This window comes from Python bivittatus, unplaced genomic scaffold, assembly GCF_059951505.1.
Source record: "Python bivittatus isolate LINGU-HERP-01145 unplaced genomic scaffold, Pbiv_v1 ctg000020_np1212, whole genome shotgun sequence".
Lineage (NCBI taxonomy): Eukaryota > Metazoa > Chordata > Lepidosauria > Squamata > Pythonidae > Python > Python bivittatus.
Genome location: NW_028277030.1, coordinates 76,875,529 through 76,903,098, shown reverse-complemented (window position 1 = coordinate 76,903,098; position 27,570 = coordinate 76,875,529). Strand labels below are relative to the sequence as shown.

General features: G+C 37.9%; 1 protein-coding gene across 2 annotated transcripts; it reads left to right on the top strand.

Moving 5' to 3' along the window:
- The first annotated feature begins 290 nt into the window (after window positions 1-290).
- PPIL4 (peptidylprolyl isomerase like 4) lies at window positions 291-27,263 on the top strand. 2 transcript variants are annotated; one of them, XM_088141898.1, is made up of 13 exons: window positions 291-429; window positions 5,936-6,003; window positions 6,297-6,361; window positions 9,953-10,070; window positions 11,751-11,893; window positions 12,546-12,642; window positions 14,398-14,514; window positions 16,735-16,859; window positions 17,636-17,702; window positions 18,744-18,855; window positions 19,553-19,649; window positions 20,875-21,007; window positions 25,997-27,263. In XM_088141898.1, exons 4-13 carry the CDS (start codon window positions 10,035-10,037, stop codon window positions 26,213-26,215), a joined length of 1,146 nt encoding a protein of 381 aa, XP_087998024.1. In that variant the 5' UTR covers window positions 291-429; window positions 5,936-6,003; window positions 6,297-6,361; window positions 9,953-10,034; the 3' UTR covers window positions 26,216-27,263. The 2 variants fall into 2 exon arrangements, with proteins under 2 accessions (XP_087998024.1, XP_007422143.2); XM_007422081.4 differs by lacking the exon at window positions 291-429 and adding an exon at window positions 4,229-4,456.
- The last annotated feature ends 307 nt before the right edge of the window (window positions 27,264-27,570 follow it).

Here is a 27,570-nt window from a genome sequence, read left to right as displayed (position 1 = left end):
AATAGCCGGAAAGGATGCTGGACGAGGCGAGATGCCGAGCGGGGACGAGGCGCTTCCAGGGTCGGGGCGCGGAAAAGGCTGCGTAGCAGTGGTTTCCCTTAGGTGACGCCTCTTAAGAGTTGAAGACAAGGAAAGCAAGGGCGGGAGGGGAGCGTGCTCCGCATCCCGGCCCCGCTCCGGCCAAAGAGAAGAGCTTTCTCGCCCTAAAACAGAGACCGGCGGGGCTCGTCACAATAAGACCCTTAATTCGACGCTATAATAATAATAGGACATTTAGTTCGACGCTGAGAACCAGTGCCAGCTCTCCAGCAATTCCTGAAGCAGCCCCGTCTGGGGTGTAGCTGTCGCTAGCGACCTCTCACTCAGAGTTGCCCCCTGCCCTTCAGTACGTTATCAGAGGGGCTAAATAAAAAGCAAAAGCAGTTGGTGGTGAGTAAAAAAAATAATTGAAATTCATATTAAGGCCAAATCCGTGGTTTGCAAAATAGTACTACTATACACAAGTTTACCACTTTCCCAAGAATATGGCTTTGGGCACTGTTTGACCACTGCAATTAATCCTCACGGGATCCCCCACCCCTTTTTTCCCCTATTTCTTTAATCACTTGGCGTGATAAAAATTTCTTGAAACTCAATATCTTGTTTATCATAAAGTAATAATAAAATAAAGTTCCTGACAGGCCTTGAGTAGATAAAATAGTGAAGAGTCATTACTGTCAATTGTATTAAAAAAGTTTTAACTCCACAAAATAAGTAATAAGTAATTAGTAATAAGTAAAAGTATATTAGCATGAGTTTAAAAACAGCAAATGATGAAAGCAACAAAAAAATAATCTCAATCATATTATTATTAACTTTTTAGTTGTGCAACATACACAACTAGCCTTTAATTTACTAAGAGGCATCAATCAGAAGGACAAGGCCACAGGTCATTTTTCCAAAGCAAACTTTCCAAAGCTGGGGGGGTGGCACCACGGAAACAGGATCTGTCCCCACCACACACACTTTTTGCCCAGAAAATAATTAATCGTGTAATTCTTTTATATCCCTAAAAAAGTGTACATACTCACTTGGTAAATCTAAAGCTCTTTTGAGAAATTTGTGGAGTTAAAACTTTTTTAATACAATTCACAGTAATGATTCTTCACTATTCTGTTTTATCTACTTAAAGCCTATCAGGAACTTATTATTTGTTAGTGACATGGCTGTGTCATCAAAAGCACATGACAAACTGCTTAGAAACAGCTCCTGAAATGTTTCAAGACTGACTGTCTCTCCAGAAAATGTTCACTGCCTTACAGCTGGGCTTAGCATGTCAGCCAATCTAAGAAATGGCTAATATTGTTTGTCTAGTAGTTAAGCTACAATTCCATGTGTCATCCAAACCTGGATGGAAGGTTAAGAGATGACCAATTTCCCATTCCAGATTTTGGTCACAAAGCTGGGTGGCCTGAGTGACAGAACTGTTCCTGCATGTTGGGTCACATGACAAAACCAAAGTGATCTTAAAACAGTCTTTGCATTGCTCCTCCCTCCCTCTCTCACAAATATGCACATGCAGTTTTGTTTTGTATGCTTGGTTCAAAATACTGTATAGAAGCTCAGGAAAAGATTAGCCTTCCCTATTTTGCGTGGTGAGGCCAACCCCAATTATACTACATACAGTACACTTGTGGTCTTGTTTAGTTTTTTTAAAATATCAGTCCAGCCACTTCAGAATGGCTGGGACATTAGCAAGGGAGGACTGGTCCACTGTACACAGCAGCAATTTGCAAATAAACTGGCAGAGCACCCATGTATATTTCTCTCCCCAAAGGTAACTCTAAATCTGTCATGATGGACACAAACCCTCTGTCTACTTTACAGCTCAAGAGGAAGGGGTGATAAAAAGCAAATGAGAGATGGGAGAGAGGTGAACTGCATCCTCTTGAAATATGAATTGCCCTCCACATGCACAACTAGCCTTTAATTTAGTAATTGCTGATTGGTAGAACACTTCCTAGGGCTGATGTCAAGAGTCTCATATTCAATTCCAGGCACCTGAAATCTCTTATGGGCTGTGAAAAAAAAGAATCTAAATCCTTGAAGTAGCTGAGTCACTACTGAATAAATGGATGATTGGTCTGACTCAATGTATGAAAGCTTCTAGACTCTCCAAAAGAGAGGAAATTGGACTACTTTAATATATGACACACTTCCGAGGAAGCTGTAGTTTAATCATGACTTACTGAATAAACCATAATTGGCTGGCTTTGCACAACACACTAAGCCTTAGTGCTTGGTGGCAGGAATTGACACTGTACCATTGCCACTCAAACAACTGGATTTTTTGTTTGCGGGTTTTATAGAAAGAAAATACTATCAAATACCAAGTGCTACCTTGCTAAATGAATATCTAAACCATATTTTTCTTTAGACCTCTCTAGAATTATGCAAATTAATAAATCTTTAGAGACCTGCCAATTTACATAGCTGGTAAAAAAAATAACCAAAAGGACATGAAGAAAAAATTGACCTTGAGGAATGGGTAAAATGGGTAAAAAAGATCAGCATTTACTACTAGGTTTTTGAATAAAAGTGTTCATGTCTTTTACAAATGATGTAATATAGATCTATTTTATCCTTGGAGAGTCATACTCAAAGGCAGGCTATTCTGTTAAACATGAACTCTTAGGCAAATTCAGTTAAGAAAAGGTATCTTGAGTAATTAATTCCAAACCAGTTTTCATAATCACTAAATCAAGAGGTTTATAAAGGTTGACAAGGCATACATAATTTCTGCCTGTATGTTTTATTTTCCTGTTTGTTTGAGGTACTCTGCACATTAAATTGTATGTTCTCACATTATAGTATGATCTAAACATAATGTTCTGTCTAATAGTTTAAGTCTATCTATCTGTATGCAAGAAGTCAACATCTGCAGTCTAAAAAAAGCCCAAAAAAATTCTGTATAAATTGCCACAAAACCCCAATTGTTTTGGAGAAAAGAAAGAGGATTTGTCTGAAGTCAGTTCTCTTCAGAGCTGCTGGGCAAGCAAATCCTGAAAGATTCCAGACAGAGGAAGTTTGCCTGCCTTCCTGTTGAAAGTACAACTAACTGTTGGTAGCACTTTAGCAAGCAAGTAAAGGAAGCACTCTTGAGATGCTTGTTTGGTCAAAATGTGGGCCTTCTGCACCTATAGCAACTACGGTATCTAAGTAAATGAATTAGAAAGCGGACTTGACTGGAGACCAGATGATCCTCAGGCGCTTTTTTTTCTTCCTGTCCTTCAAGATGAAAGTGAGAGCTGCCTATGTAAAATAATGAAGGAATCCACAATTTTGGCATAGTGGGGATTGGGGAACAGCAAGTCTGCCAGGAAAATTGGGAGAAATTAATATGTCCTTTCTCCCTCAGCTCTTAGTACCACCTGTGCTGGTTTGCTCAAGTCTGTGCTCGCATAAGACATGGTTCCATTGTAAACAGGAAAACTTCATCTTCTAATAGGAGCAACAGAAATGAGGAGCTAGAATAAGAAGGGCCAGTTCAAGGGGCAGCACTTTTCTCAACCCTGGCTCATGCTGAAAAGCTAAACAGAGCTGGACAAGGTGAATGCTGGATGGGACACCACCAGGAAATCCCAAGGCTGTGAGCTAGACTAGGAAATCAGAAAAAAGCATCCAAGGAGACAGTGACAAGCCCACCTTTGGGTGGCTGCCAAAAAAACCGGAAGATTGTCAGGGATTCACCAGGAGCTGAACTCCGTTCCTGAGTTTTGCCTTTTCACAGTGAAGTGAGGTCCTCATGCACGCTGCCTTTTGCTCCCAGAATAAAGGAGGGCTAAAAATGCAGCAAATACCGTCACATAATACATCCAACCCATTATTCAGCACCTGCTGAAAGAGAACGAGCTACGGCAGCAAGACATTTCCAGCCCTTTATAAATATGCAGCGTAGGACGGGGCAGCCCAGTTCAAACTGAAGACAGAAATGTCCTGCTCCTGGAAGTCGCTTTGCACTTACTATGAGCAAGGCACTCCTCTTACCTCAACAGCATGACGTGAATAATTTGTTTAGAAACTACTGGATTGTTTCAAGACCGGCTGCCTTCACACAGCTGGACGGGGGCAGCGCTGTCGCCGCCGAAGCCCAACTCTGAAATGTTTCCTGCTGTCTTCTCTGACCCACGTTCACTTCCGGTCCCGGGCTGCCGGCAATGGTGTTCAGAATTAACCTTGAAGGGCGATTCTACATTCGTAGGTCTATGATAACCGAGCCTAGCAAAAAAGGCGCCGCTTGCCTACAGCTGTCAAACCAGCGAGGAAGCGGAACAGCGCAAGGCATGGTGGGATTGTGGAGGAGCGAATGGTGGAGGGAAGACCGGGAAGGAAGCGGGAGAAGGCGCCATGGCTGTGCTGCTGGAGACCACGCTGGGAGACCTAGTGATTGATTTGTACACGGAGGAGAGACCAAGAGGTAGGAGCCGCTCTGGAGTCCCGTCCGGAGACCTCTGGGCAGCTGCAGAAAAATTCTGGTTCACCGCTACTTCTCCAGTAGGGCTGCCACGCTTGGACGAGCTAGCACAGCATTTGCGCGTTGTGCAAAAAAAAAAGGCTACATTTTTTTTGATGCCTCAGAGTCTGCAGTAGCCCAAAATGCAGAGTAGGAGCGGCCCCAGAGATAGTGGTGCTCTCAGGCGATGGGGCTGGGTTATGGGAGATAGGTTGCAGTTGATACTAGCTTTTCACATGGGGTCCAAAGAGATCAATCTTGTAATTGTTTCTTCAGGGAGATCTTGGACTGATTGTGGAAACGCCCTCCTAGAATTAGAAAAAAGCCAAAAACTTAGGGTGGCTCCATTTCTTTAATAATGTTATACTTACTTTGAGGATTATAGATCAGCATCCCAGTTTTAGCAGTTTATCGGTATTCCGGACTTGTATTTTTATCTGGTACTTAATAAATTAAGCATTGTTTTGGGGGGGAAACCAGCACACATTGAATAGATGGAATTTTTCCTCAGTGTCACTTTACTGTTGTTTCACAGTAAAAAACAGCTAACTCCCACTTTCCAACTTGGCTTTATGCAATTGACTAATAGGGTTCTCGGTTTCTTTTCTGAGGAGTAAAACAGCTTCCTCTGCCCAATTCACACTCAACCTCCTATGTGACCTTTATAGCAGCTTGATTCCCATAGATTAAGCTACAAAACCCTTCCTCAGCTCATAAATAGCAGGAAAAGCTTCAGATTTAAACTTCTTATGCATCAGGATGCTATTAAAGCATAGAAACAAAACCTATATGCTGTAAAAAGGACTAAAATGCATTGTCTCTTGGTACTTTCTAACAAGCTTATGTGTTTCCAAACATTGCATCAATTTATAGTCCGCTCTTGCATCATCACGGCCTTGTCTAACTAAATCGCTATATATTTTATCCTGTTTGTCACTGCCTCCCCTTTTTTACCTTCCTCTGTATCTCTTACTGTACTGAATTTAGATTGGAAACTAACTAGGACAGGAGTTTTTCCTACTCTTGTTTTTTCTTACTCTGTAAAAGGCATTATGCATTGATGACACTATAATTAAGGTAAAAATATTAGAATATGCTATGATTATTTAATATGAACAGAAGGCACTCTGTGCATTAACACAGATGTCCTTAAATGATTATGGCATGCATTGCTGGACTGAGGTCCACATTAAGAAAAAAAAATGGACTGCTGAATTGAAATTAAGTCCTTTTCCTTCCAGTATTCTCTTTCTCTAAAATTTGATAAAAATAATAGGTAATATTTCTCTGTCACTTTAATCTGGACATTTATTCATGGCCTGCCATTTGTTTCGTGCAGCTTGCTGGGTATTGTTTAGTGAATTTTCATGAAAGAATAGCTTGTTTCTTTGGTTAGGCAAAGGGCACAGCCTGTTTCAGTTGTCTTTTTGTTTGTTTTTTTAGCTTGTCTAAATTTCCTGAAGCTTTGCAAGACCAAATACTACAATTACTGCCTCATACATAATATACAGGTAAATATTTCTGATTTTTTCTTTGCTTTTCTCTCATTTATAGGTCAATAATTTAAGTGTATGTGTGTTGCATAGTAGATATAAGGGTTGGACTTTAAGAGAGATGTATGCTAAACATCCACTTTCTAGTCATGCGTACATGTGTACATTTTAATTAACTTCATCTGTAAAACAAATAATAGCATGGTCTGCCTTATGTAATTATTGGCACACAGTGAAGATTCTTTGTACTGTGGAAGGGATTATTTAAATGATGATAAATAATAAGATATATGTATTCCACATTGTTTCAGAGAGATTTTATCATACAAACTGGAGATCCCCTGGGGACTGGCCGTGGAGGTGAATCCATATTTTGGTAAACATTGTTTAGTTCTGATTTACATAGTTGTCACTAAACCTTTTTGAATGTGGCAGAATGTATTTATTTATTCCTTCTTGCATAGCCATTCCTTTGGGCTGCCTATTGGGTAATTGTAGTTGGAACAAGAATAAATCATGAACTTTGATAGTGCAAGTCTTCATGTAATTGTCCAATATGTGATCCAGGTGCTGGCTTTAACCTATAAAGCCTTAAATGGCTTGGCATCACAGACAGCTGCTACTTAGAATGGCCTGCCTGATATGAACATCCAGGGGAAAAAATTTAGTGGTTCTTCACTGCCTTGAAGTCAGAGGGATAAGGCCAGGAAGAACTGTCTGAGTTATAGTTGCTGTGGTATGGAAGAGCCTTTCCCTGGAAGTTAGATTTGCTCCAACAATGTTGGCCTTCCAGAAGCAACTTAAGATGGAATTCTTTGTGAGGACTTTTTAAGAGTAGGCAAAATAACTGACATAATATGATTTGGTTATATATAACTGACTCTGAAATTAAGTTATTGAATAGTACTGTCTGTTTGTACTTCTTTATTATACTGTGCTGTAAGTTGCTTTATGATATTCCTGTTGAAATACAGAAATCTGAGAGTAACATTTTATGTGCAGAATCTCTGTATGTTTTGTAGAATCATGATCTTGATTGCTAGTAGAGAAACACAATTGTTGAAAATAAGGAAGACAAAGCTCCTAGTGTAGCGATATGGAAAGTGTTGTTTCTTTTTTTGACTTTCCTAAAAGTTAATAAGCTAAAAACAGTATTCAGCTGCCTAAAGAAATGGAGAGTCTATTAAAACTTTCATAAAGTTAAATGTATTTATATATGTTATATTTACCTAAAAGGAAGAATAGGATTTTTCCCAATAATTTATCCTTAAAATGTGAAGTCATCTTAAAGTCACTTAGAGTACAGAAATGGAAGAAGAAGAGGGGTTTTTTTCTGTCTTAATTTCAGGGCTGTCTTCTTTTCAGACAAATGTAGTATATACTTCCAAGTTCTCAGCCTAGTAAGGACTGCAGTACCCTTCTTCACATGGATCTCATCAAACATGGAAGTATTCATGCATAGATTGTGCAAACTAAATGGTGGCCATTTTTTTTTAGAAAAGTGTACACATGGAGGCAGATCCCCAAAGGTCCCATGTGTGAATTGTAAGAACTTTGAATTTGAACATTTGAATTTTAAGAATTTTGCCACATTTTAGCTTCCTCCACTATAATGAATGGAGATGATTTAATAGATGAGGGTGGACAACTGGTAAAGGGCCAGTGTGTTTTCAGCGGTCAAGGGCCACAGCATGTGGAACCACATCACCCATATGAGTAGGATTGGAATTTTCCACTTATCCTGTTAAGGGGGTATCTGGGCCTATTTTTTTTAAAAAAAATTGTGAATGTGTATTATCCACCTCAAAATTGTAGGGAAGGATGCCATCAATTTTCAGCATTTTAAGCTGGTAAGTAGTTAGAAGCAGTATACGGCCATAGAGATTAAGGTTGCTTCCTCCAGCTATAGAGAACCTTTCTTTTTTTAAATATGTTTTTATTAAGCATCTTTTAAAGAAAGGGAGGGGGGAGGAAAAAAGGGATAAGCAAACAAAAAAAGAAAAAAGGGATAAAGTAAAATAAAATGCAGAATGTATAAACAGGAAACTTACAAGTATCATAGAATTAGGTTAAACTATTCAATATTTCATTAATTGATTTTGCCTAATTGAACATATATCATTTTGAAGACTGCAGGTCGTTATTAAAATCCCAGCAATATATAAATATCAACAGCAGTAGTAAGCACGTGATAAATCATAAAATATGATTAACACAGTAAATTCTGTCCAAGCTACTACAGACTTATTCTGAATTAACAGATCCTATAGAGCTAGAATATTAAGACTTTATGTTAAGAGAAATCCCAATTTCAGACGTGGTGCCAGCCCATATATAGAATTATAGTCCAGAAATGGTTTCCAAATTGAGTTAAATTCTATGTCAGATTTATGTTTGAGATATTGGAAACTGAAACATACTCCCACTAGTTAATTAACTATTTTTCTACAGAGGGAATTGCATATCCTTTCCAGTAGGAAGTGTAGACTATCGTTGCAGCAGTTACCATGTACAATGCTAGTTCAGTATACTCTAGTAATATTTAATAAGAAAATAGCAGGTTTGAAAGGAAATTCAGCTTTTAGAATTTGTTTCATTCTGGTAGAAATCATTTTCCAAAATTGTTGAGCTTTACAACATTCTCACCAAATATGTAGAAATGATCTGAGCTAGTCCTTACATTTCCAACAATCTTTAGAGAATGAACCATCTATTTTAGCTATCAGTACCGGACTGATGTATCAATGGTAAAACATATCAGTTTTCTCTAAGTATAATATTTGATGTAAATTTAATATTTTTCTTCCATTGGAATTCCCATTACTGTATGTAATTTATTGTATTTAGGTTCTCTATTCATTTAATCATACAGTCTTTAACTTGCTCAGTTTCTGAGTTGTATTTCACCAGCTATTTGTAAATAAGGCCCAGCAAATGCTCTGAGTTTTGTGATATAAGATCTCAAATTCAGTCACGTGTCTAAGTGTTCCCTCTTGTTTTTGCAGTTCTTTTAGTACTGTGCTTCTTATTTGAAGCTATTGAAACAGGTCAGGTAATTCTGGCCACCAAAGATCTTATATTTATTATTGATAATCAGATCTTGCAGTCTATATGATTTGTTATTTGTTCACTGAGCATATGTACTTTCACCTTCATGAAAATAAATATTTAGTAACGAGGCAAGTGGGGGTAGGTCTGGATTTATTATTTTCTTATATTTATCTCAAATGTTTAATATACTACTTCTTATTGCATCATCTCTTATGAACTGTTTGTATCAGTCCAAACATATTTGTGCAGACTGTAGGGAATTCCTGCTCCCTCAATAGAAATAGCCAAATTATAAAGTGATAGGGTCCAGTCAGTGATCCAAGTTAAATGACTAGAGGACCTTTGCCTGAGCTTTTTTAGCTGACTGCCATTTTAGGATAGCTGTAATTAAAATGTACAGCTATCCTAGATGAAGGATGAGATTATCCATATAAAACATATAAAAATGAAGATTAGCCATATAAAACACCATGAACAATTGTTGAATAATTTTTTATTCTAGAGGAAGGAAATCTGCCTGACCTGAAGGAAATCAACCTCAGTAACCCAATAGGTATTTCCCTCCCAAAGGGAAATAGTCTCTTTCCCTCCCAAAGGGAAATAGTCTCTTTCATCTACTACTCTATCTGTCCTTTCAGAGAATAATACATAAAAATTGCCATTTCTTCAAATCTTTTTCTAAACAGAAGGAGCTCTTTTATTTGCTGGAAGCAATCCATATTTTCAATGTGCCTATAAAGAGATAGCTTGTATTACTTAGCATAGATGTCAAGAAATGAACTGAAAATCTTGTCCACAGCAATATAGAGACATAAGCATTCTTACATCCCACCCTATTTCTTTCCCTCTCATGTGGATAGTTTCTAAAAGTTGTGCAATTTTATTCTAGTTGGTAATCTGTTTGTATATGTTTCAGCAAATTGTATGGCGATCAAGCTAGATTTTTTGAAGCAGAGAAAGTGCCAAGAATTAAGCACAAGAAAAGGGGAACAGTGTCAATGGTAAACAATGGGAGTGATCAGCATGGATCTCAGGTATGTCCACAACCTGGAAAAGTCATATCAGTGTATTGGGACATGTGACAGTTGAAAGTGTACCATAGGCACCACAGAGCACAGATGTGAGATTTTTTAAAAAACTGAAGATGGAAAAAAATTAAAAATTCTGTCTTTCTTCTGTAGTAGTAACTTTCATATTTTAAATGGCCTGTTACCAAACAAGAGTGTTCATGAACATGAAATTAGGTGTAAAAACATTTTTGGCTGATAGAGGAGGTGCAATTCATCTCACTTAAAGCAAGCAATTTGGTCATCAGCTTTGAACCACAGCCAACATTATTCAGGTAGAATTCTACTCACACAGCAAGACTTTTCATCACTTTATTTCCACACTTCTCTTCATCTGCTTGATTTGTTCTGGAGGGGTCTCCAACTTTCTGGAACAAATTTAAACAGTATGGAAGGAGAGCTGAGAAAAAGAATTTGTTTTTCTGGCAGATGAACTGCTCCTCCACTAGAATTCCACTATTGGGTAAAATCCTTTGATATCATCCAAACTGAACTTCAGTTTATTCAGCCGTATCAACTAAATTGATTCTAGATATGTTGTAAGACCGCATTTTTAATCTGGATTTGCTGAAAAGCATAGTGGAACTAGATGTCAGCATGGTTGGGAGTGACAAGTTAAACCACCTGGGCAATAGCACCATCATCATCATATTTATTTCGGTCATTGACCAATAAAAATACATACAATAAAACAGACAACAATATTACCCCTTTCATCAATAACTATTAGCAACCATTTGCGGGCGAAGCTTACACATTATGTAGCAAAATTTTGCAGCTTTTAAAGAAATAGATTTGTCTTGATTATTTAACAAATAATGCAAGTAAAAATTATCGGAATGCCCGGGGAATTTAAATAAAAGAGGGGTAATTAGCTGAAAGCGAATGTCCCTATAATACTGACAGTACAAAAGAACATGGACTGTGGTTTCAATGGCACCTGTACCACAGGGGCAGTATCGAATATCATAAGGGATTTTCCTGTATTTTCCTTCTAAAACAGCTGTAGGGAGAGTGTTAAATCAAGCTAAGGAGCTCTCCTGAATTTTGGGACTGTAATATGATAGAAGTATGAGACTGGTTTATTCACTAGAATTTGGTTATTTGCAATTATATTATGAGTAAAAACAGCAGTTTCTGCTTGGCCTTCTATATCAAAGATCCTTTGCCTTAGTAGTGACCTGGCTCGGTCAAACTCTAAAGTCAAAATGGCATTGTTGGAAAACCCATAGAGACTCAGTTTCTTTTGGATAGCTGTTTTCCAGGTCGTCTCAAAGTTATCTGCCAGTATTAGATGGGGGGCAATAGCACTGAATCTGGAGGAACTCTAATGATAATTACTGTCCATTCTCTATAGGAATTATTATTAAAGTTCTTCTAGATTCAGTGCTATTGCCCAGGTTGTTTAACTTGTCACTTGTCTCCCATATCACTTCAGAAATAATTTCCAGTAAAGACGAAGATCATCACAATATGAAGCCTCCTTTGGTGCCTAAAATCATAGAAAGGTGGTGACTCCAGAAGATTTTCTGGTGGATGAGAGCAAAAGCAGCTAATGTAACAGTAGACTGAAATGAATATATGAAGATTTCCACCAGTTTGTCAACTCCAATTCATTATTCTCTCTCTCTCTCTCTCTTTTTTAAGTTTCTTATTACTACAGGAGAAAACTTAGATTATCTGAATGGTGTACATACAGTGTTTGGTGAAGTAACAGAAGGCACGAATGTATTGATGAAAATTAATGAGGCCTTTGTCGACAAGGATTTTGTTCCATATCAAGACATCAGGTTTCCTTATCTTACTTCTACACTTGATAAAAGTGCAAGGTGTAAGCAAAATCCTGTTGCATCAAACCAAAGCCAGCAAGTTGTATTTTGTAGTTGTCTATCAGATGTTTCTAGGAACCCCAAATCAAAGGCAGCTATAGTTTTTCCCCACTGTTATGCTACCACAACCAAAGTTTTGATCTGTCTGCTGTGATTTCGTTTAACAAGTGTTGTCACCATTTGCTGTGGAAGTGAATTCCATAAATGAATTATGTGCTATGATGTAAAAGAGTTTCCTTTCTTTCTCCTGAACTTATTGCTATCACCTTTCATGTGTGACAATGAGTTCTTAACTATATTTGGGTAGTAGATGAAAACAGTTATATAAACTAAATTTAAAAAGAGGTTGATCTTGGAAGACGATTGTTGAATCTCCTTTCAGCATAAGCTAGATGAATGCTCTCAGCTAAGTGTGGAAGAGTTCTGAGTAACATTACATGCATCCTCTGTCAGCGTAAGACTTGAAATAAATTTTGGCTTATAGGCTTTGTTCTCAGATAAACGAGGTTTGTTACGGAGGTGTTTCTTGATGCAGCAGTGAATTAATCTGGTTCAAAATTATTGTGAAATGGTACACTGAATTTAATCTTTAACTGAATGTGTTTTCTATTAGGATAAACCATACAGTAATCTTAGATGATCCATTTGATGATCCTCCTGGTTTGGCAATACCAGACCGTTCACCAGAGCCTACAAAAGAACAATTGGATGTGAGTGTTGCTTTTAACTTGTGATATTGAGTGGGGAGTAGATCAAGAAATATGTTAATATTCCCTTAATCTACCTGCTAATTCTGCAGATGCACAGAACTTTGTAGTTATATACTCATCGTGACCCAGGGTCAAGTTTGACTTGAAAAGAAGACTTTAGTTAGGAGACATACTGCTGAATAAAAACAGCTGTGTTTTGAACCTGTGTCCTTTTCAATAGCGATAATACAAGTTCTCCAGTTTCAATAGAATTTTAGTTTCAGCTTCAGATTAGACAGGAAAAATATCAATGGCAACAGTTACAAGTATTGATTTCTAAGTATATGCTATTTTTTGGAATATTTGACTGCACACCATTATGTCAGCAAAAGAATGAACAACATTAGAAGTGTAATTTGTGCATGTGCTTGCAGAGAAGGCACATCTTTGTCTATACTGACTACTGACCTCTAGAAGGTGTTGTATCCATGCCACGTTATGGAAGTATCATTAGCAGTGATATCCATAACTACACTTCCAAAAATTAGTATGGCAATTACACAGGCTCATATTAATTTTATTTATTTATTCAATTTGTATAGCTGCCCATTTCAACAAGTGACTCTGAGCAGTGAACAAAATTATCCCCTGGCTGTCAGAACAAGAAAAAAGGGAAAAATGAACTTCCGTAATTGCGTTCTGTAGAAGTGTAACCTCAGTACAGCTAGTCTTCAGTTAACATTGGTAACTGTGACTGGAATTTCCGTTGCTAAGCGATGCGGTTGTAAAGCGCAACATCACGTAACCGCATACTTAGCAATGGCAATCCTAGCACTCCCCATTGCTGTTGTTAAGTAAGGATCACGGGTCATTAAGTGAGGACCTCCTTGCAATTTCCTGTTGGCTTCCAACAAGCAAACTCAGTGGGGAAGGTGGCAGGAAGTTGCAAGTCCCAAGCAGCTTGCAAGCAGGCTGGCAGGCAAGTAAGTGGCTGCTGCCAAGTGCAGAAGAGTGTGGGAGGGGCCAGCACAGTGCAAGCACAGTGGGGCTTGGGGTGGATGCTGCAGGGTGGTGGAGGCTTACCCAAGTGACTTGCAACCTTCTTTGCCGGGTTCCCCATTGGCTTTGCTTGTGGGAAGCTGGCAGGGAAGGTTGCAAATGGTGATCACGTGACCGTGGGACACTGCAGCTGTCATAAGTACAAGCCAGTTGCCAAGCATCCAGATCGTAATCACATGACCATGGGGGTGCTGGGATGGCCACAACTATGAGGACCAGTCATAAGTACTTGTTCAGCGCCATCGTAAGTTTGAATGGTCACTGAACGAGTGGTCATTAACCGAGGACTACCTGTACATCTGATTAGAGGTTTCTGTAAAGAGAAAAGCCTTATTAGATATAATATCTCTAATTATTTCCAATGTGCATTATTTTTGAGAAAATCTACAACTCTACTAATTGCTTATATACTTCTGAAAATGTAGCATGAAAGAAGCTGAGTTTCTAATTATAATTTATATGTTATAAATTGGAATAAATTAAAGTTTATTTTTATAATGTCTCTGAAGAGCATCTGGATGTCTAGCCACCTGTCCTTTCAAGTAAACTGCTTTGTGCTCTTACAATAAAGTAGTTTTTAGAACAAAGTTGGTACTTATTTTTATCTTTAGCTATTAATATCTTATATCACAATAAAGTTTGGGATATAAACAAAGTATTCATTCTAAATTGTATTAAATATCTGTCTGTCTCTTTATTTGTTTTTATATAAGACAGAGTGGGAGAATAGGAGCTGATGAAGAAATCGACGACTTCAAAGGAAGGTCTGTAGATGAAGTGGAAGAAATTCTTGCAGAAAAAGAAGCAAAAACACAGGCTATTCTCTTGGAAATGGTAAATATATCTGATCTGATTGTTAAACTTCAGATATGCAGATGCTTAGCTTTATGTAAATAGAAATAATGCCATTGCTACATTAAGTCTGGCTAGCTCTGTGCTGTTTCGCAAATTTTGCCTCTTACATATAAAACTTGTTTTATAATGAAATCTAAAGTATTTTAAATGCTATATGATACATCTGGTTAAAGCAATCCATATGCAGAAGCCCTCTCCTGTTAAAGAACTTGAGGTGCAAATTAAATGTACATCTAAGCTTGCATTTTAGTTTAAAAGCTATTGTACTAAACTTATGTAAGCATTTGTAAAAGTGTAGTTATACACGGATCTGATTTGTGGGCAGCAACTCTTTTGATGTGAAGCTTCCTCCTAGGTGGGAGTAAGTTGTAAACTGAATTCCAGTTGCCATTCCCTAACTGAGGGAAGGGCTGGTGACCTTGGCCATTACTTCCTCCATTCCCCTCTTGTCTCTAGCACGACAAATATGTGGAGCCAAATTTTATGTAAGAGCACCCAGCATGTAAGAACAACTTATATTTTACTATTTTACAAAAACTTTAGTCATCCCTACTCACTGTAAGACATGAATAAGGATTAAGTTCATCTAGTCTCTTGAGCTTTTTTTTTCCACTGAAATTTATGAATCAACTCTATTAAAAAAAAATTTCAATTGATAAATCTCCGTTATGTTTTTTTCTGTGATGGCTCATAAAAGTAAATATATGATTATTGGTAAGTCAGGTTACAACTTGACACCACAATTAGTGCTTATGAATCAGTCCTTAATCTTTATAGCATCTTAGAAGTCACAAATGGGAAAAAAAAAACAAGATAGGAATCTTGCCTTCTTCACAAGTTACTAATTCAGTGATAGCTCAGGAACATATTGCTTTTAAGAAGACGATCATCTTTTAAGCACCTTATTAGCGTAAAGGCTGAGGCAAGCACTAAAAAGTTATTCAAATTATTTTACCATAATGAACCATGCATCCTGACACCTATCTTGAAAGTCTTTAGGGCCAAAATAATTCCAATTATGACTTATGGAGCAGAACTGTGGGGTTTAAATGAAGTTACCCCACTGGAAGAAATCCAAACGCACTTCCTGAGGCATATTCTAGGAACAGATAAGAACACATCTGCCTCAGCAGTAAGAGCGGAATTAGGCTTTTATCCTCTAAACAGCCATTTAATGATTAAAGTTTTTATATATTGACTGAAGATTCAAACAATGAACCCCAATAGACTTCCTAGAATTTGCCTAGCAGAACAGCTAAGCATGTCACAGCCTAACACATGGGTTTGTCAACTTTATGGCGTTATCTCACGTCATGGGCTCTCTATTCAGCACCTATTACTTAGGGCCCCCCAAGCAAGGGAAATTTTCAAGCAGAATGTTATGGACATAAGTGCCCAAAGTGACTTGGAACCTATAGCCAAAAAAAGATCTTTAAGGTGGTTGGCTACTAACAAAATAAATTTTCAACCTGAAAAATACTTATTTATGAGTTTGCCTCAATTTTTAAGAAGGGCTTTTACCAGAACAAGATTTGAGCTGTTGGACTCAATGGCCAAATATGGACACTTCTATAATATTCCATTTCATGAAAGAACCTGTATATGCAGTTCACCTGACATTGAAAGTATTTTTCATATTCTGTTTAACTGTCAATTATATGCATCCATCAGGCTTAAATATTTATCCCCATTACTGGAAGGAACAGAGTACTGGGACCCGAATTTTAGACTCTTATTTTCTCCAGGGCACCGACACTTATATTATGCGCAGAACTGCCATATTTATACTGAAGGCCGGGGCTTTAAGATCCCACTATATAGAACAGATTGGGGTATCCTTTAAAGGTGGTTCCCTCATCTGATAATTGTCTCCTTGTACTGTGATCACGTATACATATATGTCACATGTACTCTTTTTATAGTTTCGATTATGTTTCTATTTTTTACCTTGCTGTATTGATAAGGTCAATTGACTAATCAATAAAATTTATAAATCTAAGTCTTATCAGTGAGAAGTCACAAAGCTGAAAGGTCTATCTTTTGCATCCGTAAGGCTTCAAAGTAATCTTGAGTATCATATTCACATTGCACACGTTCTCACTATCCTAAAACGGAGTTATGGTACAAACGTGTATCAAGTTCATAAGTGTAAATTGTGGGAGTGTTGGAATAAAGTAATCTATCTTGTTTGTTCTTCAGGTTGGAGACTTACCTGATGCAGATATCAAACCACCTGAAAATGTTCTTTTTGTCTGCAAACTTAATCCTGTGACAACTGATGAAGACCTTGAAATCATATTTTCCCGATTTGGTCCAATAAAAAGGTAAGCGTTGAACATTTGCAAAGACCACATTAGCAGACCTTTTTAAAAAGTGCAAAATGTACTTGCTAATGAACTGTTGCAAAAAGAGAGCCTTTTCGTCTTGGTGACCTAGCAAGAGGCCTTCTCTAGACAATTATTTCCTTTTTATTGGTAGAAATACCTGTCAGTCCTTTCATGGCTGCCGAAACTGAAAGTGTTTTTTCCCAAGTTTGGAATCTCACAAAGTTCTCTTTAGCAGGCTTTAGAAAGATGAAAGCAGTAGTGATAGAGGAAGTTTAGCAAGTGAACTGTTTTCAATTTAAAATCAATATGTTTATGTGTATCTTAGGGCAGGGACTTTGAGTCTTTTACTCACAGTATTATCATGCACTGAGGATGAGGCAGGTCTCTTCTTTGCTAAAGGGAGAGCTGTGAATTATTAACAATGATTACTTGAATCCTTAGACTGAGAATCAACTCTTACAATGCCATTTATTAAGTATTGGAAAAAATCAATGTTATAAATTAGAAAGTGCAGTTATCTATTTCAGTGCAGGTACTAACCTGGAAATGCTTTTAAAGCTTAGTGTACTATCTATTTAGTACAATATGTTCAGGCTGAACCCAGCGATCCTCACTGACCCCATTAACTTAGATTAAATTAGAACTTGCCCCAACACTGAACTCATGTGTAGATCTAAAGGTAGCACTATAGGATAGAAAGTGAAATCTTAACCCTGTTTGTCATACAACTGCTGTCTGTATGGTTTTCTGAACAAAACGTGTCAATTTTTCAGTTGTGAAGTGATTCGAGATTGGAAAACTGGTGAATCCCTCTGCTATGCCTTCATTGAGTTTGAGAAGGTATGTGGCTATATGTATATGCTGTTTAGCTGTATAAGAAGATAAAGTGTGTTGTTACCAAACTGAATTCTTTATGTACAACTTCACTAAAGAGCAATGAACATTCAAAGCATCCCAGTTGTAAGGATTAGGGGAAAAAATTCCTACTTAGTCTGCATACCCATATCTTTGATATACTTCCTAGGTTTACTAATTTATGTCTGGGAACAGCTTTGTTCTGGTTTTTTTATTATTATTATTATCCTTTCATTTTATTCTTTTTAAATGAAGTGCAATGAGGTACAATAGGGAACATGCTCAAGTGGTGAGCACAAAGACATGATGCTGATTTTGCTAAAACCTATGGTTGCAAATAAACGTATGAAACTGAGAAAGACATGCTGCTGCCAAACATCCCTTAGAAACTAACATCTCTTGGTAACTAGCAAAAAAAACCAAAAAATTGGGCTGTTCACATCTTCTCAAATGTACATAATAAATGATTAGGTAGGAGGATTTCCTCGTTTATCATTATGTATAAACATAAAGTGACCTTTGAAAATCAATGCATGGATGTATTTGGAATGTTGTGATTCCTTGGTTTGCAGGCAGGTTTTATTTGCATAACCTGGCTACCCATGGTTAATATAACTATTGTTCACTCAGTTACCTGCATCTCATTAACAATTAACCACATGGACCAAGTTCACATAACGTGCTAATTTAAAATGTAGTTGACTAGTTTGTGGCTCAGTCTGTCATGTGAACACAGCCACAGATTGGTACCCTGCGGAAGCAATAGCGATTCCATTTTTGTAAGAACTTCTTCTAAAATACTGAAACTTGTAGCGTCTTAATGCTGGACTTCTATATAAAAGTCAGATTCTACTTGACAATGTGGCACTGGTATATGCATCCTAAGCTGTCTCTGCTGGATAGGCGGTATTAATGCTGTCAGAATTTTTATGGTAATAATTACTTTTTCCACTCCTATGATGGCATCAAAGAGAGGTTATAAAATTTTCTAAATTTAATTCTGCTTTTTCTTGAAACATATACCAGGAAGAAGATTGTGAGAAAGCTTACTTTAAGATGGATAATGTCTTAATAGACGACAGGCGAATACATGTTGATTTTAGCCAATCTGTTGCAAAGGTTAAATGGAAAGGAAAAGGTAACAAACGTGTGAATTACTTCTATTAATTCCTCCCATTGTAAATTCCTTATATGATAGATATTATCAAATCTGCTTTGGGAGAGACACAGGAATTCGTTTTTAATGAAATTATTTGTCAGATTTTGATTTGTTGACCATGAAATATCTTCAGATATGATCCCTTCTCCATTAGCAGTTTATAAAGGCACATATTCTACTTTTCAATCTTGTAATTATATATATGGAAAATGCTAAGTTTGTTTAATAGCTGCATGTGGATAAGGTGAGTTTTTGGCTTTGGGGATGGCTTTATCGGCAGTAAGGGGATTAATGCTGTAGCTGGTAGACTGGCATGGAGTAGCTCAAACTCTGCATTTGATCAGAACGTGCACGTGCCCATTGTTAGAACTGGCATCAATTTTTGCTGAAGAGCAATGTTTGTGAAGACTTTCCTTTGTGAACCAGACTCTCTCTATTCTGCTTATCAGAAAAGTTAGCACAAAGCAGCACAAAGTCTTTGTTTAGATGTCTGCAGGGGATCTAACCACAGGCACATCTCAGAGGCCTTAGCATATTTCTAAAATATTTCTGTTGGAGCCCATCTCATTAGGACCGCCCCTACATTGGTTTATTCTGCAGAGCAGTAGTTAACAGCTATTGCCATACAGTCCTGTGTTCAAAATTAATGTCAGCTTATCTCTCTTTATATAAACAGGTGGAAAATATACCAAGGATGATTTCAAAGAATATGAAAAAGATCACAGCAAAACTTCTAAATTAAGTCTGAAGGAGAAAGCAAAGCCCAAGCAAGAGTATCCTGAGCAATTATATTATTGTATAAAGTATTATAGTTTTAAAAGCAGGGTCATGCTGGTCTGTTGTGGTTTGGTGGATGGATGCTTTTGACTTCCCAGTCTAGGGCTGAGAGTGTGTGACTGGGCCAAAGTCACTCAGCTGGCTTCCATGCCGAAGGGAGGACTAGAACGTGAGTCTCCCTGCCCCTAATCCAGCACCTTAACCACTACACCACTCTGGTCTTCAGATAAGTAGAAAGAGAACAATAAAATCTATGGTATTCAATATGTATATGAAACTATTCAGAACAGATGGAATGTACTTCTACCTTATACACCAATATTAAAATATTTTTAGAGATTGCTAAATACCCCTCAAATCTGATATGCTGAATATTATATTAGTGGATAGATTTGCATTACAATATCTAATTTCAAAACTTACTTTCTTGGGTCTTTTATATAAATTTTCTTGTTATGTAACTTTCATACATACAATATTTAGTGAAGAGCCAAGCTGGATTTAGGAAATGAAGAGTTCGCTGGCAAGTACTTTTTTTCCCCCAAGGGTCTCTAACTGAAAAAACTCAGTTGAAAGCCTGTTTAGGCTACGTTATAATTTTGTGATGTAGGAAATAAGCAGTGTCACTCTCTAACTGCGGTCAGAATCAAAGTGTTTAACAGTTGGAAAATGTTTCCATACGGTGTGGTTCTTTGCTACAGTTCCTCCTAGTTAAATTTCACTTTTCTTGTGAATTTGGGAGATTATGTATTAAGTATCATTCTCAGAGCTCCACCTTTCAAGGCCTAATGTTGCTTACATGGACAGTTTTGCTGTACATTCTGCATGGATCATACAGGAAAGTTGACTATTAAAGCTGTGAAGTGGAGGGCTACCATCAGTTCATGCAGACATCTTTCAGCAATTACAAAATTGTGTCTTAGAACGGCTACTAAATAGAAAATCTGGGATTAATTCTCATGGACACATGTAAGAACTGGATGATAAAAACTTTTTCCATTCAGAATTGTGTTTAAAAGGTTGGCAAAAATTATTGCAATTACTGAAATGAATTTTTTGCTAGTTGATTCATTTATATCTGGCAGTGCTGCCAGATTATTTCCTTGCACTTTACTGGTCAACCTGCTCAAATACAGTGTTTATATAGATTTTCTCTCCTTCCCACCCCCATTGCATTCTGGCAATCCTGTTGATCATGCTTTCCATAACAGACATCTGTAGCTCCAAATATGATCTTGTGCTGGAGAATGAAGAGGAGGAAGCCAGAAGCAGCCACAGGCACTCTGATAAAAAGAGGAAACATTACAACTCAGACGACACTGACGAGGATGAGAAGAGAAGCAAAAAATCTAAGGTATTAAATGCTTGTCCTTTTATTGTAATGGTATTTTTAAATGGTTTGTTCCTGTGAAATGAAAACAGGTCCAGTACAGTAAATGTTTTACCTGCCTGCTTTAAGAATGCCCATTCCTTTATATTCTACTCCAATATTATCCTGTTTGCTGCCGTACATCGATGAAATATTTACTCCCTATTTTCAAATACAGAACTTGTGCATTGTTGAATACTTTTTTTTGGCTTCCCCACTCCACTGGAAATCCCCTTACCTTTGCAGAAGTCAACATTTTAAAAAGCTAAATTAAATATGACTTCACTAAAACACAGGAAATTCAATTTTGCCAATAGATAGGAAAAAGATGGTCTTGAGCTAAGAATCTGACTCGTGACCTTTTTAAAAAATAGTTGTGATCTATTAGCTACTGTGTGTGGTTTTTTTTTTTAATGATGTACGAAAAATGTTCTTAGTTACTATCAAAATTAATCTCACCCCCCCACCCCATAGAGCTAGGAAGAGATTAGAGATTCTTAGTGTTGCTTAGCTGCCCTGTGATGTTGCAAACACAAATTCAGAATAGTTTGCAATGCAGTGATGGCACAGCTACTAAATGATCACTGCAATGTAAAAGAAACTTTTGCTGAGCTAGTTAACTTACTTACAGAAATGAAAGGAGAATGAAAGAAAGAGCCATCTCCCACGTGCTTTATTTTTCATATTCCTCGAACAAGCCACTTATTCCTCTGGCCTCAACTTTTGCACTACAGGTAGTCCTTGACTTATGACCACAATTGGGACTGGAACTTCCATCACTAGGTGATGCGGTTGTTTAGTGAGTCACGCCCAATTTTACAACCTTTTTTGCCGCTGGTGTTAAGCAAATCATTGTGGTCATTAAGTGAATCCAGCTTCCCCCATTGACTTTGCTTGTCAGAAACCCCCTAGGAAGGTCGCAAATGGCAATCACATGACCCCAGGACACTCCAATCAACAAATACATGCTGGTTGCCAAGCGCCCAAATTTTGATCATGTGACTGTGGGAACGCTGCGAAGGTTGTAAGTGCGAGAACTACAGTGGGGCAAAAAAGTATTTAGTCAGCCACCAATTGTGCAAGTTCTCCCACTTAAAAAGATGAGAGAGGCCTGTAATTTTCATCATAGGTATACCTCAACTATGAGAGACAAAATGAGGAAAAAAATCCAGAAAATCACATTGTCTGATTTTTAAAGAATTTATTTGCAAATCATGGTGGAAAATAAGTATTTGGTCACCTACAAACAAGCAAGATGTCTGACTCTCACAGATCTGTAACTACTTCTTTAAGAGGCTCCTCTGTCCTCCACTCGTTACGTGTAGTCATGGCACCTGTTTGACCTTGTTATCAGTATAAAAGACACCTGTCCACAACCTCAAGCAGTCACACTCCAAACTCCACTATGGCCAAAACCAAAGAGCTGTTGAAGGACACCATAAATAAAATTGTAGACCTGCACCAGGCTGGGAAGACTGAATCTGCAATAGGCAAGCAGCTTGGTGTGAAGAAATCAACTGTGGGAGCAATAATTAGAAAATGGAAGACATACAAGACCACTGATAATCTCCCTTGATCTGGGGCTCCATGCAAGATCTCACTCCGTGGGGTCAAGATGATCACAAGAATGGTGAGCAAAAATCCCAGAACCACACGGGGGGACCTAGTGAATGACCTGCAGAGAGCTGGGACCAAAGTAACAAAGGCTCCCATCAGTAACACACTACGCCACCAGGGACTCAAATCCTGCAGTGCCAGACATGTCCCCCTACTTAAGCCAGTACATGTCCGGGCCCGTCTAAAGTTTGCTAGAGAGCATTTGGATGATCCAGAAGAGGATTGGGAGAATGTCATATGGTCAGATGAAACCAAAGTAGAACGTTTTGGTCTAAACTCAACTCGTCGTGTTTGGAGGAGAGAGAATGCTGAGTTCCATCCAAAGAACACCATACCTACTGTGAAGCATGGGGGTGGAAACATCATGCTTTGGGGCTGTTTTTCTGCAAAGGGACCAGGACGACTGATCCATGTAAAGGAAAGAATGAATGGGGCCATGTATCGTGAGATTTTGAGTGAACACCTCCTTCCATCAGCAAGGGCATTGAAGATGAAACGTGGCTGGGTCTTTCAGCATGACAATGATCCCAAACACACTGCCCGGGCAATGAAGGAGTGGCTTTGTAAGAAGCATTTCAAGGTCCTGGAGTGGCCTAGCCAGTCTCCAGATCTCAACCCCATGGAAAACCTTTGGAGGGAGTTGAAAGTCCGTGTTGCCCAGCGACAGCCCCAAAACATCACTGCTCTAGAGGAGATCTGCATGGAGGAATGGGCCAAAATACCAGCAACAGTGTGTGAAAACCTTGTGAAGACTTACAGAAAACGTTTGACCTCTGTCATTGCCAACAAAGGATATATAACAAAGTATTGAGATGAACTTTTGATATTGACCAAATACTTATTTTCCACCATGATTTGCAAATAAATTCTTTAAAAATCAGACAATGTGATTTTCTGGATTTTTTTCCCCATTTTGTCTCTCATAGTTAAGGTATACCTATGATGAAAATTACAGGCCTCTCTCATCTTTTTAAGCGGGAGAACTTGCACAATTGGTGGCTGATTAAATACTTTTTTGCCCCACTGTAGATTATAAGTCACTTTTATCAGTACCATCGTAACTTTGAATGGTCATTAAAGAATGGTTGTAAGTCAAAGACTACCTCTACTGTCTTCTCTTTGGAGGAGGCTTCTGTATTGTCCTCACCAGATTCACTGCTAAATCTTAAAGTTGTTTGCCTGTTTTCATACTCCTTGCATGCTCTGTTCCCTTAATATGCCCAATTATTCTCTCTATCCTACTGCTTTCATTCTCTGTATCTGATACTGGCTTAAAGTAGTTCTTTTGCTACCTGCTTAATTATTCATTTGCAAACAAGAGGAAACCTTGGCTTTCTCTCCAATGTGGAGTCCATCAGGTATCTGTTCTTGGCTGCCCAGTATTCTCTGGGCATTCTAATTCATCAAATTCCAGGATTTTCAGAACTACTGATATGCTGATTATTGTCAACTCTGTCTCTTCACCCTTGAATTTACCCCTTTCATCCAGTCCTGTGTTTTTAGTTGTCTGATGGTTATTTTCTGCTTGGATGTTTTTTAGCTGAGATCTGATTTCCCCCTCATGGCAAATAGTCTTTTCCTGGGGAATTATAAACCATAAGCTCCTTGAAACCAGACTCTGTTGACTTAACATTGTTCTAAAGTGCTGTCTGTGTTAAAAAACCTCAATAACTGGATTACCTTTATTTAATAATAACAGAAAGAATAGGCTATTTTAGAAAACCTTCTGCTAGTAAGTAGTAACTTAGTTGCCTATAGTAGACTGAAATTATGGGTTCCAACCTTTCTGAGGAGCTATAATTTAAGAGAAAATTGGCATAAAATGTTTTACAGATGATATATAACTGTTAATAATCACAAAAATAGGTAAATCATACAACAAAAAATGCTGGAAATGTTATGATAAAGAAAGAACATTTTATGGTATGTGGTTGTTATGAGAAAAAAAAAAACAGTAGTACTGGAAAGAAATACACATTATTCCACAAATCTTAAAAACAAGTTTGAATTGAAACTTCAGGGTTTTGTTTTGTTTTGTTGTTTTTGTTTTGCTAGGAATTGTCCCAGAACACACACACACAAATCACAATTTATTAAGATGTATGCTGATGGCCATGAGGACAAATCTGGCTCAACACTGGGCCAGACACTTTGCTAATTATACCAAACTGAGAAAAAACACTTGGGGGAATACACAGCATTAACAAAATGAAAAGTATATATTCATAACAGAAGCTTGAGCAAATTTAAGCAAGAATGGTTCCCTGTTTATTGATATTTTATTTCATTCATTTCTTTTTACTTTTCTGCTTTCTGTAGTTATTTTTTCTGTTTCAATAAATATATAAATATATAAACTGGGAAAAAATACTTTTGAGATAGTGATCCAGAGAGCGGACATAGGGGATCATAACCTTGCAGGTCATCAGAACTGCTGCACCAGGGATGGCAAAGTTAAATCAGCAAGAGAAGAGCTTAGCTGAAAATCAAATCATATCTTTCCCAAGTAGCTCAGGTCATTAAACCATGTGAATCACAAACATAGCATGCCTTTACAACCGGTTGCCAAGCACCCCATGATCATGTATTTGCCATTTGAAATCTTCTCTGCCGCCTTCCCCAGAAAGTCGATGGGGAAGCTGGCAGGGAAGGTTGCAAGCAGAGGGGATGGAGGGGAGCTAAAATCCTTCTGTGGGCTGCAGGAATGGAGTTCAAATCCTGAAGATTTCAGCTCCATTCCTGCAGCCTCATGGAGGATTTCCCCTCCATCCAAGGAGGGGAGGGGAAACCCTTTGGTGGGCTGCAGGAATGGAACTCAAATCCTGAAGATTTCAGTTCCGTTCCTGTAGCCCCATGTGCAGAAGGGAGGGGAAACCCTTCAGCGGGTTACAGGCACATTTGAGAGCGAAACAGCTGCCTGCCGGGAGGATTTCAGCTCCATGCGGAGCTGAAATCCTTCAGCAGGTAGCTCTTTCACTCTGTCCACCTAGTGACCCAGGAGATAGCTTGACAACTGCAACCGGGAGTGCCCAGATTGTGGTGGTTGAGCGAAGCAGTCATGTAGGCATCTCGTTTAACGTCCACTTTGCTCAATGATCAAGATTCTGGTCCTAGTTATGGTCGTTAAGCAAGGACTACCTGTATTGTTCTTCCCCGAGGGTTCCTTTACAGGTGTAGCTATGCATAATTTACTTCTAATTAATTGGCATGTCACTATTCATTCTCTAGGACTAACACGAAAATAAGGCAGAATTTAAAAACTCTTAGTGCTCTACCTGCTACTCTTCTCTACTCTTCTGATTCTTCAACTGTCTATATTATGTGCAAATAACTGCATTTTCATCATTTTTTTACCAGGAGCCTAACCGAAGGCACAAAGAAGAATGCAATAGGGAGAAAAAAAAAAGTGACAAGCGAGAGAGATGTCGGAGCCATTCTCGGGAGAGAGAAAGCCACCACAAAAAGTCTAAAGACAAGTATCCTGAGGAAGCCTGGGAAAGAGAACATCATGAAGAGAAAAAGTCAGGCCGGAACCCCAAGAAGTCCAAAGATAAGGAAAAGTCCAAATATAAATGAAGGCGGATTAACGGAAAGCAGCTGATCCCCAGCATTTATCTGCCATTAGAAACTACGGATGCCTTCCCTTCCAGAAAGTCTTCAAGCTCCCTCTTTGACTTTGCATCATGGGGTTCTGTGGGAGGACATCTCTGTTGGATGGATTCTGCTATTACTGTCATTGTCTTTGGAAGTTGCAAATTGTAGAGATTAGAGAAATTCATGCAGCAGAATAGTAACAAGGAATCTGCAATATTTGGGTTATTACGAATAGCAATTTACTGTTGCTACTGGCAGAAAGGAATTCTAAATCGCTTTTAACTCTGAAAGGAACATTGAGGACATTATTCAAGACAAGATGAGTTTACTTCCCTTTTTCTTATAGGAAGCCAGTCATGAGTGAAGAGTGTACTATTACATGAGATAAGGGAGATACGGTTTTGTCACACAAATGTGTTGCCAGTTGAGGGTTCCTGTTATATCTATACCAATAAATAGTGTGATACATAGTTCATTACATGCACTAGCATATGCAGATAGTACTTCATCTCATGGAAGTGACAATACTTTTCCTTTCAGAGAGAAAATGAGAAGCATCACTTTGCACTGTAGCAGTGCACTATATGAATAAATCTAGATTATCACAAGAGATATCCCCATTTTGTAATGATTGCAACATCTCCATGCACATTTTTAGTTTCACTGCCATTTAGTACAGCAACATTAATCTATTTTAGCAAACATATCTCTGAGTTTATCTCAGTTAGGAAGGTATAACAAATCCTGTGGGTTTTGTATTTGTATTTGGTTTTTGAAATTCAGCATTGTTTGGTAATGTAAAATTATACCTTCTTAATGTAAAAGCTATCACATATATGTATGTGGTAGGTTTTTTACTTCTAACTACATTCATTTTATGAAAGCAAATTATAATATTATGTCAATGAGAAAGCAATAGATTACTTGTTCTGGAAAACACAGCTATTTGTTGCTATAAGCAAACAGTATCCGCAAAAAAGAACATGCTTGTTAAACCATAGCTACAGGTATAAACTACAACAGGATAATTTTTTCTGTTTCAAGTTCTTTTTTTTTACTTAGACCCTCTTATCAGCTACTTTTTAAAAAAAAAATGATTTGTAAATGAATGTTAGATTTTCTCCCTTAAAACATTATTCACAAATGCATGTCATCTTCTGTGGACTATTTGTTCATATTAAACAGTGCAGTGAAAGAACAATTCAATTCACAGTAATGATTCTAAACCAGAATGGGCAAATCAGAGGTACATCTAGCCCCTAGATCCCTAGCAAATTATAATTTTTTAGTGTGAAGAAAAAGGAAAAGTATTCTTTGTATGGTGAGGTAATCATTAA

Coding starts and splice junctions, on each gene's coding strand:
- PPIL4 (XM_007422081.4), top strand. CDS start 4,387: ATGGCTGTGCTGCTGGAGACCACGCTGGGAGACCTAGTGATTGATTTG. Junction 16,860..17,635: donor CGATTTGGTCCAATAAAAAG/GTAAGCGTTGAA, acceptor TCAATTTTTCAG/TTGTGAAGTGATTCGAGATT. Junction 19,650..20,874: donor AAAGCAAAGCCCAAGCAAGA/GTATCCTGAGCA, acceptor AGACATCTGTAG/CTCCAAATATGATCTTGTGC.